Genomic DNA, 14556 nt, shown 5'->3' with positions numbered 1-14556 from the left:
CCACTCACCGTGTTTGGAGGAAGAAGGATGAGTACTATCCCAAGAACACCATCCCAAACGTGAAGCATGGGGGTGGAAAAATCATGCTTTGGGGTGCTTTTCTGCAAAAGGGACAGGACGACTGCACCGTATTGAGGGGAGGATGGATGGGGCCATGTATCGCAAGATTTTGGGCAACAACCTCCTTCCCTCAGTAAGAGCATTGAAGATGGGTCGTGGCTGGGTCTTCCAGCATGACCATAACCCCAAACACACAGCAAGGGCAACTAAGGAGTGGCTCCGTAAGAAGCATTTCAAGGTCCTGGAGTGGCCTAGCCAGTCTCCAGACCTGAACCCAATAGAAAATCTATGGAGCGAGCTGAAACTCTGTGTTGCCCAGCAACAGCCCCAAAACCTGAAAGATCTGGAGAAGACCTGTATGGAGGAGTGGGCCAAAATCCCTGCTGCAGTGTGTGCAAACCTGGTCAAGAACTACAGGAAACGTCTGACCTCTGTAATTGTAAACAAAGGTTTCTGTACCAAATATTAAGTTCAATTTTTCTATTGTATCAAATACTTATTTCATGCAATAACATGGAAATTAATTATTCAAAAATCATACAATGTGATTTTCTGGATTTTTTTTTAGATATATATTCTGTCTCTCACAGTTGAGGTGTTCCTACGATGAAAATTACAGATCTCTCCATTCTTTGTAAGTGGGAAAACTTAAATCGGCAGTGTATCAAATACTTATTTGCCCCACTGTAAACAAAGGTGACTTGACTTGACCAGGAGTAAAACCTAAGAATATTGTTCTGATGTACAGAACAAGATTGTTGAGCTTCACAAAATAGAAAGTGGCTGTAAGAAAAGAGCCAAAGAATTAAAAATCCCCATTTCCACCATCAGGGCAATAATTAAGAGGTCCCAAGTTTCTACTAATGATGTTACAAGGATGTGTGTATATATCGTCCTAATGCATGGTGAGGAGGAGAGTTTGAGTGGCCAAAGGCTCCAAAGGATCACAGCTGGAGAATTGCAGAAATTAATTTAGTCTTGGGGTCAGAAAGTCTATAAAAAGTATGTGAAATCAAATCTTATGATGAGACATGGTTGGATCTTCCATCAGCATAATAAGCCAAAACAAACATCAAAATCAACACAAAAATGGGTCACTGAGCACAAAATTAACTTTTGCCATGTTTTCTAATCAGATCTTAATGCTAAGACAGATCTGAAAAGGATCATAGGAAATGATTGTGTTCTTGTTCATGCCAAACCAATGTGTGGATGTCAGTGTGACACTTTAAGCCTCCTATGTAACCACACTCCTCTAATTCTTGTTCCAAATTAACCTTCCAGCACTCCTCTAACTGCCCCCTCCCATCAGAGGCCACTTGACCCATCACTCACTCTAGCTCTCTCACCTTTTCCACTCTCCTTATTCCACTGACCATGCATGTTCCAAAAACAGATCAACTTTTCATTTCAATGCTACCCCCTATGTATGCTAATGCCTCATGCTCCTTGCCCACCTAATAACCCCCCACATCCTCAAGTCTGAGATGCCGAAGACGTTCATCCCCTAGACTATAACTCGGCCCTGTAGAGCCATACGCAACTGATTGGAATTTTGGGGTGTGGCGACAGGCAACTTTGACCAATAGGGTAGCTGGCAGCAGTATAAAACACTGCACATGTGTGAATTGAATCGCTCTTTCTGTCAGTCCATCACTCCTGTGAAGAGGGGGTCCAAGTAACGGGGGGCAGATTTTGTAGTACGGAGAGCACAAGAGCAATAGGGACAATCAATAAAAGGCACGGATAGACCTGTTTAACTAAGCTTTTTCCACTCCTGAAGATCCTTCACCCCTGACAGGATGGAGGACGCCCATATCAAGGCCCCGGCCGAATGTCTGGCCTACTTCACAGTTAATGAAACCACAGGTCTTTCCCCGGATCAGGTCAAGAAGAACCTGGCTAAGTACGGCTACAATGGTGAGATTCATGATATGTCTTGGAGACGCATGCGGGGTTTAATAGAAAGACAACCAAACACTCTGACTGGTGGAAATGTCTCTTTTTAGAAAGGCACAGCGATAGCATTACAATAGTGCTTTTGGGTTAAACGTTTAAATCATGACAGTAGATGCTATTGCAAAGATGGTTAGGGTTTTCTCAAATGTTCAGACTTTTCAGTGGCATTTCAAGGGACATCAACAGGTTGTGGTGCAGAAGCTGCAATTGAAAATAGACTTTGGCGGAGCGGGAGAAGGGAAGAAAGACAGGTGATGGCACAGTGGCCTTGCTTGGTTATTTGAGAGGTCTTATTAGATTAGCAGTATTTCAGGCAGATGGGGGAGGGAGATTCTTAGGTTCTGGCTGAAATTGGCCTGGGTGATTAGATATGTTACTGGAATTACCAAGTAATGATGTACAAAACAGGCCCTTCTGTACAGAGAGAACTTGGCATGCACAAGTCTTTAAAAAAATCAATTGGAATAGTTGGAATACGTCCCTTGTAGAAAGCTAATAAATATATGAATATTGAATATTGGGACTATAAATGTCAGTATTGCTGGTAAATAGTTGATATTTTATCAATATGTCAGTTCAAAATACAGTGCAAAACATCTGTATAGCTGTTTCTGTGTGAGACTGAGCATATTCTTTTTGCTAAAACTTTCTGTAAGTCATCTTTTTTCATGTGTCAAATAAAAATCATTTGAAAATGTTATGGCTTAATAGTGCCTCTGAGGTACAATGAAACATTGGCCAGGGTAATGCTGTTGTGCTGTCTTGAATTCTGGCCAGTTGTTAATTTTCTTTCTTTCTTTTTTTTCTCTTGTCTCCGTCTGTACTTTGTTTCTCAGAGCTGCCAGCTGAGGAGGGTAAGTACAAACATATTGCTAAAAAAGTCACATCATGAGAAGTCCATATTCACCAGCCACTATGGCATCAATAGAATCTTAAAATCTTGTAAGGATTTAACTAAATTCCCATTCCTTTTAGGAAAATCCATCTGGGAACTGATAGTTGAGCAGTTTGAAGATCTGTTGGTCAGAATTTTGCTGCTTGCTGCCTGCATCTCTTTCGTAAGTTACAAGTGGACAGTTCAGAAAACACTGCAAATAGTTAGCAACCACAGAGAACAAATCAATAATCATGTTTGAGGTGTGCATTTAAATGTTGAAATTTACTAAATGTAAATATTAATATATTTTTTATTGAGCATAAAGTGAACATTATAAAATGATTGGATGTAAATAATATATAGAATCATATTTTTTTAGAACAAATATATCAAACACTTTGCTTCATGTGATTTAATCAGATCTGTCAGCATATAGATACAGCATGTCACACACTTTTAAACATAACCTTTAAATTTTAGCCAAGTGTGGTGTGTACACCTGTTGTGACAGTATAGTTTGCCATACTGCACTTCATGCTGTAACATACACCATGACCATCTATGGTGTTACACAACAAGGTACACATGCTAATTTGCCATTTATTTTAGCATTATGGTTAAGTGCAAAAGTCTGCATAGTACCGAGAGCAGTACAGTACATTATGATATTTTGGCAGTTTTACCTACTGCAATGTAGAATCAAATAGTATCCTATAGAGCAGATTGATCTTAATTTATTGTGTCAGGAAGCCGTACAAATGATGTTATTTATCTCACAGCTTTCTAAGCAGGAAAGACTCCGTAAGGTGGATGTTTAGGGGATTCAGCGGGTATTGGGAGGTTAGAGGTGAACATGGGGGGTATTAATGTCTTCCCCCCTCCACACTGTGCCTCAACCAGCTGTTCCAATAGCCTTAGAAGGAAAATATTAAGGGGCTCAGAAGATGTGTGTGAGGGTGAACGGGTTATTTTAAGAAGGACTCAAGTTGAAGACAGAAACTCTATCCTTTTGAAAGGTCAGGAGAGATGCATGAGAGAAAGCACAGCGAGAGTAGCTATAACAGCAGGTCTGTTGTGCAACAATATTGTGAAATAATGTTTTGACCGGTTTTTATGTATGCATGCATTGCACAAGAGAAGAAATTAAGCAACCAGACCAATAGCATCATGAATTTCAGAAGTAATATTTAGGGTGGGCCCATTAAGCCTCTGTGCCTTCCACTGATCAATCAATAAAAAAAGGTTATTCGAAAGTACTTGGAAAATATCTTTAACTTCTCTAAAAGCTTTATATTAATGGTGTAAATGACTATAAATTTTTCTACATTTTGTAAGATTTAACTTCAGATTACTTTGTGTTTCCTCTCATCTTCTCATAAAACACTACTGAGTGTGATAACACATTATTTAACAGCTGTAAATTGTATACTGAAGTACAAAACTCTGTATTGAAGTACATTCTAAAATTATTTTAAGGACCTTTTTTAATATCTTTCATGGATGATACATAAATCGTATCAGATTAATATATATATATATATATATATATATATATACATATTTTTCTTCATAAATAATTAGTAGAAAATTCAAAGGATACAGTAAATATGTCAAGTCTTAATATTTTAATTTATATTTGTCTTAATATATATCCTGAATGGAATGAAGAGCAATATGTACCTTGTGCTGGTCTCTAATGTCTCTCCTGGTGTGCTGTTAGGTCCTGGCCTGGTTTGAGGAAGGTGACGAGACCGTCACTGCCTTTGTTGAGCCTTTTGTCATTTTGCTCATTCTCATTGCCAATGCCGTCGTCGGTGTGTGGCAGGTAATGCACCAGATACACAGATATATGTATACTTTACTGATTTCATAAAGTAAATTAAGCGAAAGCATAACTTTGCATCTGTTATGTAAACCAAGCAAATGTCTGTCTGTCATTCAGGAGCGTAATGCTGAGAGCGCCATTGAGGCTCTAAAGGAGTATGAGCCTGAGATGGGTAAGGTCTACCGTTCTGACAGAAAGAACGTCCAGATGATCAAGGCCAGAGAGATTGTCCCCGGTGACATTGTGGAGGTTTCTGGTATGTGCTTTCCACATGCTCTTATTTCACAGTCGCTTCTTTTTGGAATAGCTTATAGAAATACTTATTATTTTTTAATAAACATATTTAGTGCACAGTTTGCAGATTTTCTGTATGTCTAGAAGTCCCATGGTGACCTACTTTTTTTTGTCGCTATGTGCAGTATACAGCAGAGCATATTGCATAGAATACTATACCCACCACATACACTATAATCTTTGGTCCATAGCTAAATATATTTTGTAAGTTTCCTCTTTTTGTTGTAGCACTGGTCATGAATCACTAGTGTTTTGCTAAACTGCTAACTCATTCTTTCCTCTTTCCTAGTTGGTGATAAAGTTCCTGCTGACATCAGGATTACAGCTATCCGTTCCACCACCCTTCGTGTTGACCAGTCCATCCTGACTGGTTAGTGCTTTTAACAGTGTTCACCTCTACTGTCTACTCTAACAATGATCATTAAAACGGCCCACTGATATAAAATTTGTTAGAACATTAAAACTATACAAATGCTGTGAATATGACAAGTGGTTTCTTTTTAATTAAAATTAATTTGTAAAGCAGCAGCACTCTCTTCTCCGGTGTATATTTATTGTGTATTATATTTTATTGTAATTATACATAAGCATGGTTAACTCTTTGTACAGGTGAGTCCGTCAGTGTGATCAAGCACACTGAGCCTGTCCCCGACCCTAGAGCTGTCAATCAGGACAAAAAGAACATGCTTTTCTCTGTGAGTTTTCATCCACAAACTCCTCAAACTACTCATCAGTTGGTTTATACTCTTACCTCAATAGACACAAGTTTCTGGAAGAAAGTTCCTATCAGATAATGATAGCTCTAACCTTAGCTCTAACGGTTTTTGGTACTGGAACAACAAACGTAATCATAAACCTAACCATTAACCCCAACTCCAGCCTGATCATAAAGTCTTCATGGTAGAAAGAAGTATTGTTCCAAGAACAAGAAGTAGTTTAAGTTTCCTTTCCCACCTATAGGGCACAAACATTGCTGCTGGCAAGGCTATTGGCGTTGCTGTCTCTACTGGTGTATCCACTGAGATTGGTAAGATCCGTGACCAGATGGCCGCCACAGAGCAGGAGAAGACCCCTCTGCAGCAGAAACTGGATGAGTTTGGTGAGCAGCTCTCTAAGGTTATCTCTCTGATCTGCGTCGCTGTCTGGATGATCAACATCGGCCACTTCAATGACCCCGTCCATGGTGGATCCTGGATCCGTGGCGCTGTCTACTACTTCAAGATCGCTGTTGCTCTGGCTGTAGCTGCTATCCCTGAGGGTGAGCATGATAACATGTGCAACACATCTCCCAAAGTTAATTATGCAATTCCCACTACACACCACATTATGTCCAGAACAGGGCTAAAAGCTTGACCTTTAGTCTATACTTTACATAAAGCGTATTATCTAAACCTTTTGAGATTATCAATATTATTAAAAGATATTGATCCAACCATAAACTCTACTCTCATCAGGTCTGCCTGCTGTCATCACTACCTGTCTGGCTCTTGGTACCAGACGTATGGCCAAGAAAAATGCCATTGTCCGTTCACTGCCCTCTGTGGAGACCCTGGGCTGTACTTCTGTCATCTGCTCCGACAAGACTGGCACCCTGACCACCAATCAGATGTGTGTGACCAAAGTAGGTGTTCAGCTATATTTATGTACACACATCAACTAAGAAATAATAAAGCTATTGCTAATACTGATATACTGTAATCCTAAAGGTGAAGTGTGTAATTATTTCACAGAGGAAATACTCTTCTCCCAGTTTAATCTGCTGAAAGTAAGCCATCGGTAGGCTGATAATATATTTTAAGCTTTTTCCCAGCTCAAATGGCAATTTCTGGAACAACCAAGTTTGAGAGTTTGGGGAAAGACTATTTCTTTATTTGTTTTCAGAAAAATGGTAGATTGAATGGGGAAGTAGGTGTGTTTGGAAAAAAGCACGTTATTTTTTGTAATTTGTTTGGGTGCTGCAAGTGGTACTGTAATTACACACTTTACCTTTGAGCATGGGTACTGTATAAGTCTTGTGCATGTATACATTTATATTAACAATGGCGTATTTTTACATGGACACTAAGATGAAATTGTGTATTACTACAGATGTTCATCATTGATAGAGTTGATGGTGATCACGTTGAACTTGACTCCTTTGATATCTCTGGCTCTAAGTACACACCCGAGGGTGAGGTGTAAGTACACAATAAAACACTTCCCCTAAAATGCTCCTTTTTATTATCAGGCTATCAGCATGTTAAAGTCACAAATATAATCTGATTGGCATCTTTCTCTTAGCACAAAGTTGGGTGCTCGTGTTGACTGCGGTCAGTATGACGGTTTAGTTGAGTTGGCCACCATCTGCGCCCTCTGCAATGATTCCTCCCTTGACTACAATGAGGTGAGAGATACATACTCTTTCATACTTCATTCTTTTGTTCTCATTTCTATGTCTGTCTGAAGACAAAAAAATGTCATCTACCTCTGTGTTACAGTCCAAGAAGGTCTATGAGAAGGTCGGTGAGGCCACTGAAACTGCTTTGTGCTGTTTGGTTGAGAAGATGAATGTTTTTAAGAGCAATGTCAACAACCTGTCCAAGATTGAGAGAGCAAATGCCTGCTGTAGTGTAAGTAGAAATGTAAACCTTCTTAAAACATTAGTAATGTGGCTTGGCACTGATAGCTCTGTAACTCAAATTTGTTTCCATTTTTATCCTGTGTAGGTTGTGAAGCAGCTAATGAAGAAGAATTTCACTCTGGAGTTCTCCCGTGACAGGAAATCCATGTCTGTGTACTGCACTCCTACCAAGGGTGATGCAGGCAGCAAAATGTTTGTGAAGGTATGTGTCCCACTCAAAAACATACTTTGGTTTCTCGGAAGTTCCTTGCAAATAACATGGAATATGAAAGTATATGTTATCTAGTGCCTCATTGTACCATGGTATTGTCACAATATTATTTGTAAGGATTTAAGAAGTAAATGATCACAAAAAATGGTAATATTGATGGGGATATTTGACAAAATAATACATGCATTTCATGACTCCTCATTTTGTTAATATAGGGTGCTCCAGAGGGTGTGATTGACAGGTGTTCCTATGTACGTGTTGGTTCTACTCGGCTACCCCTGACTGGCATTGTAAAAGATAAGATCATGTCCGTCATCAAGGAGTGGGGTACTGGCCGTGACACTCTGCGTTGCCTTGCACTTGCCACCCGAGACAATCCCTTGAAGGTTGAAGAAATGGTCCTTGAGGACTCTACTAAATTTGTTGACTATGAGGTGAATATGAAAAACATAACACCTTAATGAATTTCATCTATTTATTCTCCCATGTCTGGCTGGTAAAGCTTATTGCCCAGCAAGTCTTACTAGTTAAACTCAATAGTAAGGCTGCCAGCCCATGCTAGAGACTGGCATCCAAAACATTCCATATCAGAAACTTTGGATGTGGCTGCTTAGCTTTTCCTCTTGTTTAATATATTTGGCCAGAATCTCATGTTAAAAAAAAATCTAGCCTACTATTCACAGGCTATTTAAGACAATGTTAAGACTAGATGGCAAATGCTAGACTAAATGCTGCACTCCAACTTACAGTTTTTCTTATTACTTTCCTGTTTTGTTCAGACCGACTTGACTTTCGTTGGCTGTGTTGGTATGTTGGATCCCCCCCGTAAAGAGGTTACTGGATCCATTGAACTGTGCAGGGCTGCTGGAATTCGTGTTATCATGATCACTGGTATGCTTTTTATCCATCCTTTCATCAGTCATCTCCTTCAACCTTTTAATCTTTTATTGTTGCAAGACCTGACACCTGTCCATAAAAACCCTCAGGTGACAACAAGGGCACTGCTGTGGCCATCTGCCGTCGTATTGGCATCTTTACTGAGGATGAGGATGTAACTGGCAAGGCTTACACCGGCCGAGAGTTTGATGACCTGCCCCGTAGTGAACAGAGTGAAGCTGTCTGTAAGGCATGCTGCTTTGCCCGTGTTGAGCCCTCCCACAAGTCTAAGATCGTTGAGTTCCTGCAGGGCTTCGATGAGATTACTGCTATGGTGAGACATAAGTACACTTTACAAACCAGCTTCCACAACTCCATATCACATGAAACCCTGCCTTTAAGATGATATAGTAATGCTGTTATCTTTCCTTCAGACTGGTGATGGTGTCAACGATGCCCCTGCCTTGAAGAAGGCAGAAATTGGCATTGCCATGGGCTCTGGCACTGCCGTTGCCAAGTCAGCCTCTGAGATGGTCCTGGCCGATGACAACTTCTCTTCTATTGTGGCTGCCGTTGAGGAAGGCAGAGCCATTTACAACAACATGAAGCAGTTTATCCGTTACCTGATTTCTTCCAATGTTGGGGAGGTCGTCTGGTGAGAATCCATGGCCTTGTTTAAATGTATGTCTAATAATGTACTCATGTACAGTATGCTCACGCTTGACATTCTCTTCTTTTCTCATAGTATTTTCCTGACTGCTGCTCTCGGTCTTCCTGAGGCTCTGATCCCAGTCCAACTGCTGTGGGTGAACTTGGTGACTGATGGTCTGCCCGCCACTGCCCTGGGCTTCAACCCCCCTGATCTTGACATTATGGGCAAGCCTCCTCGCTCTGCCAAAGAGCCCCTGATCTCTGGCTGGCTGTTCTTCAGATACATGGCCATTGGTGGTTGGTATCCTTGTTATTTCTGTGGGATGTCAGCATACTCAAGTTCTCTATGTGAGTTTTGGTGTTAGTCTAATGAATTGACTGTCCTCAGGTTATGTGGGTGCTGCTACTGTGGCTGGCGCTGCCCACTGGTTCCTGTATGATGATGAGGGTCCTAATGTCACCTACTACCAGCTGGTGAGCAATATCTCTGTCATATTATTATTTATTATTGTATTTAGCACACATGGAAAGAAAGTTCCTTTGTTACATCTGTTCACCCCTGCTAAATTCTCTTCCTGCTGTAGTCTCACTTCATGCAGTGCCACGATGAGAACGAGGACTTCGCTGGCATTGAGTGTGAGGTGTTTGAGGCTGCTCCACCCATGACCATGGCCCTGTCTGTCCTGGTCACAATTGAGATGCTCAACGCTCTCAACAGGTTACATCTTAACTGCCGTTTTTGTTATACATGATTTTGTCTTGAAGTTGCAGCTCTTGTAACTCAACAGCTATATTCCAAAATCTAGTGAGCCTCCTTGCTAATCTAAAGTCTAAGGCAGTATGCTAACCAAAATGTTCCCTATAGTAACTGTAACTGATTTGTAACGTTCTTCACTGACAGCAACTTTCTTAACAGTAACCTATATGTATCACTAAAATAGTAACTTGTGAAGTGTATGTACAGTGTAATTACAATTTCCCTTGACTCTGTCTAGCATCTTGAATATTTTTTTTTTACATTTCTTTGGAAGATACACTACACCACAGCCTTAGAATTTGTTGAAAAAATTGCATCTTAAAACAGTGCCTTAAACAACACCCATTTTTGAGGCCACCACAACACACCACCTACAAATTAGCAGTTATATTTTTTTACATTTATCTATGTTATATATTTGCCACTAATTGTATTTACTTTGTGTATTTACTGAATAATGAAAACACAGAATTTAAAGAAAAAAGGGGGAAAAATGTAAAAATACTTCAGAATCGAAATACGATCCCAGGTGATCAGAAGGAGCACGTTATTGACAGGTTTAATTGAGGCCAGTGATGCCATACAATACTGTCAGGTTATGCAACTGAGCTAATTTTACCCCGACACTGATGGCAGCAATAAGGGCTTTTCTCTGTGTTTCTATGTATTTTTCAATAGCTTGTCTGAGAATCAGTCCTTGTTGCGCATGCCTCCATGGAGCAATTGCTGGCTAGCGGCTGCCATGACCCTCTCCATGTCCCTCCACTTCATGATCATCTATGTGGACCCCCTGCCCGTAAGTCTCTTATCTTTATTTCATCCTGTTCTTTATATTTGACTATATCTCTTACACTGGCCACAACTTTCCTTTTCCTATTACAGATGGTTTTCAAACTAACTCACTTGAACGTGGAACAGTGGATGGTGGTACTGAAGCTTTCTTTCCCCGTTATCCTCATTGATGAGGTGCTGAAGTTTGTTGCCCGCAACTACCTGGAGGGTGAGTTTTCAAACATATGTAAATATGCATGTATTAACATAATTATCAAATAGCATGCATTTAAGTAAACACATTTTACATTGTCAAACTACATTCATACTTATACTCTATTAAAAACTTGCTGACTTGTTTCTATGAATGAAACTTAATATAATTTCTTCATTAAACTTACATTTTTCTATTTATTATAGATTAATTGCATTTCTTCATATAACTTGTTTGCACTAAAAAGTTCTTTTTAATGCCACACTCTTCCTTCCTTTCTCTTATCTCTCACACTCATTTCATTTATTTCACACTAACCTACTATATTCATTTCTAGCCTAAACAGTCCTCACCTCCCAGTTTTCAAGTAACAGAAGCAAGGTATCCAATAATAGCCGTGCTGTACCTGTCTTCATGGATGTCTACATGTCTCTATCCTTTTGCATGTTTACTGTTTTGGTTGGTGTTGCTTTGAGAGAACATGTGGTCTCAAACTTTTCTGTGATTCAGCCATGCATGCATGGAGCTCCAGTGAAATTTATGATGAACTTCCCACTTGTCTTCCCTTGTATTGTCAGCCCAATAGAAAAACTGGCTTATTTCTACTAATGGAGACATTTTATTTTATATGATATAAGCTAACTTCTTGCTAAAGTGCATGGTGAATATTTATTGTAGATAGAAAATGTGCAAGCCTTAGCATAACCCTAACATCTGATTAACTGAGAGGAATGTTGTTCCAGAACCATTAAGGATTATCTAGGAATGTCCTGTTTGGGTAAATCATGTTCCAAGCACATGCTCTGCTAGTGTAAATCAAGTTAACACAAATATATTATTTTCTTGGATTTTCAAGATACAGTGTTGTGAATTAATACATTAGTTTATATTACAATACTATGTATTGTAATTTAAGGAAATGTGGACGTTAAGCTCCAATAAAGATGAAACAGTTACTTAACAAACAGATGCAATTGTGGACATGCTAATTTTTTAAAGACAAATTTGACATTTTTTAGTAATGTTTGCAATGCAAAACTAATATGATGCTTTGCTAAATATCACAATATTGTATAGTAATGTGTGTATACGTATCGTGTTGTGAGGTAGTGGACGATACCCAGCCTTGCTGATACCCAAAACAGGGTTTCAAAAAATCATGTTTAGTGCTGCTTAACATTTGCTCAGTGTTCTTATTTTTATTAAAACTCATCTTTTTGTGATTCCCAGCTAAAGCGTGAAATGTAGAGACAACAACGTAGGAGTGAAAAAACAAGGAGATAAAGAAGAGAACAGCAAGACAATGAATGAGGAAGAATGGGAGAAGAGAGTATTTATAGCCGCTGAGACAGAAGCTCTCATGAACCCATCTGCAGAATGGAGAGCACAAAATCTTTGGAAAATATTTTAAACAAAAACACAGAAAAACTAAGTTTAGTGACAGAGATGAATATATAGGTCAGCCCTTCCAAATTAGTGTTTGAATACTGAATTGTTTTATTCTTAAATGGACTGTGTATTAAACATTTTTTGTTAAAATTGTATATATATATTTTACAGTCTCCATTTTATTTCTCTTCAATCCATCTCTACATATACATATCTGCACAGTTTTGTGTTTTTAATTCCATTCCTTAATTACCTCCTAGAGGCATTTCCCCCAATTAAGTCATTAACATAATTACTTGTTAATCAAAAGTAATTTCATTGGATTAAATATTTGATATGAATTATCTTCATGGAAGACAGTTTGCGCACAAATGGATTTACATGCCTTTGCTGTCAGCGATCTGCAAGAAATGGGACCCAGATGTAAATGAGCGGATAATGGTGGTTTATTGACAAGATGTTGACTAGAAACAGCAGGGAGAGCGAGAAGTGAATCAGTCCAAACAGAGGGGCAGGGCAGACAACACGATACAGGCACTGAGCCTGTCCAAGGTGGCACGGAGGCAGCAGCTCCAGAGGAAGGCAGGAAGACAGGGACCCTTGAAGTGAATCTCAGAAGTCGCACCAGTCTAGCCGCCAGGTAGTGACTCACAGAACCAAAGGCCTGACTCGTAAGAGTGGAGAGCTGCTTCCAGGTAGTAGAGGTCAGAGGCCAGGGAATCTGGGTAAAGGGCAGGACAGGACAAGACACAATAAACAAGACTCAAGACAACACAACGACACAAGACAGACAAAAGAAAATCTAAATCCAAAGAGAAAACAAAACTAGATAATGCACAATCAAAAAAACAAGAACTAGAGAAAACAAAAAGGAACTGAGGATATAGGATAACAAGATATGAGATCAAAAAATCACTTGAGCAAGATCAAAGGATATACTCTAGGACCAAGAAACGAACCAGCTGAGACACAAGGGAAAGGAACACAATATAAAGCAGCAGAGCACACAAGGATCAGGTGAACACAATCAAGCAAACGAGGACTAAACAAGGGGGCGTGACCATGGGAAACAGGGAGGTTGGACTAGAGGAGCACGTGGCAAACACAAACAGAGACATAGCCATGTGCTCAGACACAAAACAAACAAAGAAACATTGAACAGGGACAAGACAGACAAGACTGCCAGGGTAGGATCCTGACATTTGCTTCACTGGTGAAGTGAAGGTGTTGCATTTTAAAAAAAGCAAATCACTTTACACATTAACCTGTTTATTTTTGGACCCAAAAAAATGGCATAATAAAATTAAAATGGATGAAACCTTTGCATTAGCATAAAACACACTACATATTAGAAATATTTGGCTACAAATCAATTGTTCTACAACTACAAACTGCTCACATCCATCTGGACTACAATGAGCTGCTTCTATCATGATCCTTGATCACCTAGAGTGCTTCATATTTCATCAGGAACAAAATTCCCCTTCTTTTTCCGTTTCACTTCCACTTCCTTCTCCTTTATGTCTTCCACCTCTTTCCAATCTCCCACAGTGTTAGGATACATTTTCCAAGTGGTAAATTTCCAAAAGTCAGCAGGTGTTACTAGTGATTATGAAACTCTTAAATTACAAACAAATAAAGCTGATTTGATTACAAAAAATAACCACCCCATTTTGTCAATCACTGTCAAACTCCCGACTTTAACACTACCACATTACTTGAGATCCCAAGATCACTTGGAGTCGGGATCTTCTTGGCCCCCACTGGGGCACACCACACTTTGGATAAAGTACCGGCTTCACATGTTTCCCCCGGAAGTCTTCAGTGCCGTTAAGACACCAGCCAGTGTGACATTAGTGAGATGAATATGGAGCATCTCTTTATGTGCACTGCTTACATGGATACCTGGTTTCACTTTCACACCCTGGGGCTATAGTGGGATGTATACTTAGATTGGAACTGAGGGTCTTATCATTAAACCCTCAGGGCAGAAGTCTCAAACTCAGTTCCTGGAGGGCCATATAGCTCTCCAGAGTTTAGCTCCAATCAGCT

General features: G+C 39.6%; 1 protein-coding gene across 1 annotated transcript; it reads left to right on the top strand.

The window, feature by feature from the left end:
* The first annotated feature begins 1695 nt into the window (after positions 1 to 1695).
* LOC306852152 (sarcoplasmic/endoplasmic reticulum calcium ATPase 1-like) lies at positions 1696 to 12665 on the top strand. Its single transcript, XM_079388816.1, has 23 exons — positions 1696 to 1980; positions 2856 to 2873; positions 2995 to 3077; positions 4617 to 4721; positions 4839 to 4977; positions 5305 to 5385; positions 5625 to 5710; positions 5976 to 6273; positions 6470 to 6636; positions 7104 to 7192; positions 7296 to 7398; positions 7493 to 7624; positions 7721 to 7837; positions 8062 to 8280; positions 8626 to 8737; positions 8833 to 9056; positions 9157 to 9377; positions 9468 to 9670; positions 9762 to 9847; positions 9958 to 10091; positions 10809 to 10926; positions 11013 to 11130; positions 12346 to 12665. The coding sequence occupies exons 1-23, from the start codon at positions 1863 to 1865 to the stop codon at positions 12354 to 12356; spliced, it is 2982 nt and encodes a 993-aa protein (XP_079244942.1). The 5' UTR covers positions 1696 to 1862; the 3' UTR covers positions 12357 to 12665.
* The last annotated feature ends 1891 nt before the right edge of the window (positions 12666 to 14556 follow it).

The sequence above is a fragment of the Barbus barbus genome (assembly GCF_936440315.1).
Source record: "Barbus barbus genome assembly, chromosome: 32".
Taxonomy (NCBI): Eukaryota; Metazoa; Chordata; class Actinopteri; order Cypriniformes; family Cyprinidae; genus Barbus; species Barbus barbus.
Note: the sequence above shows the minus strand (reverse complement) of the source record. Positions and strands in the feature narration are given on the sequence as shown.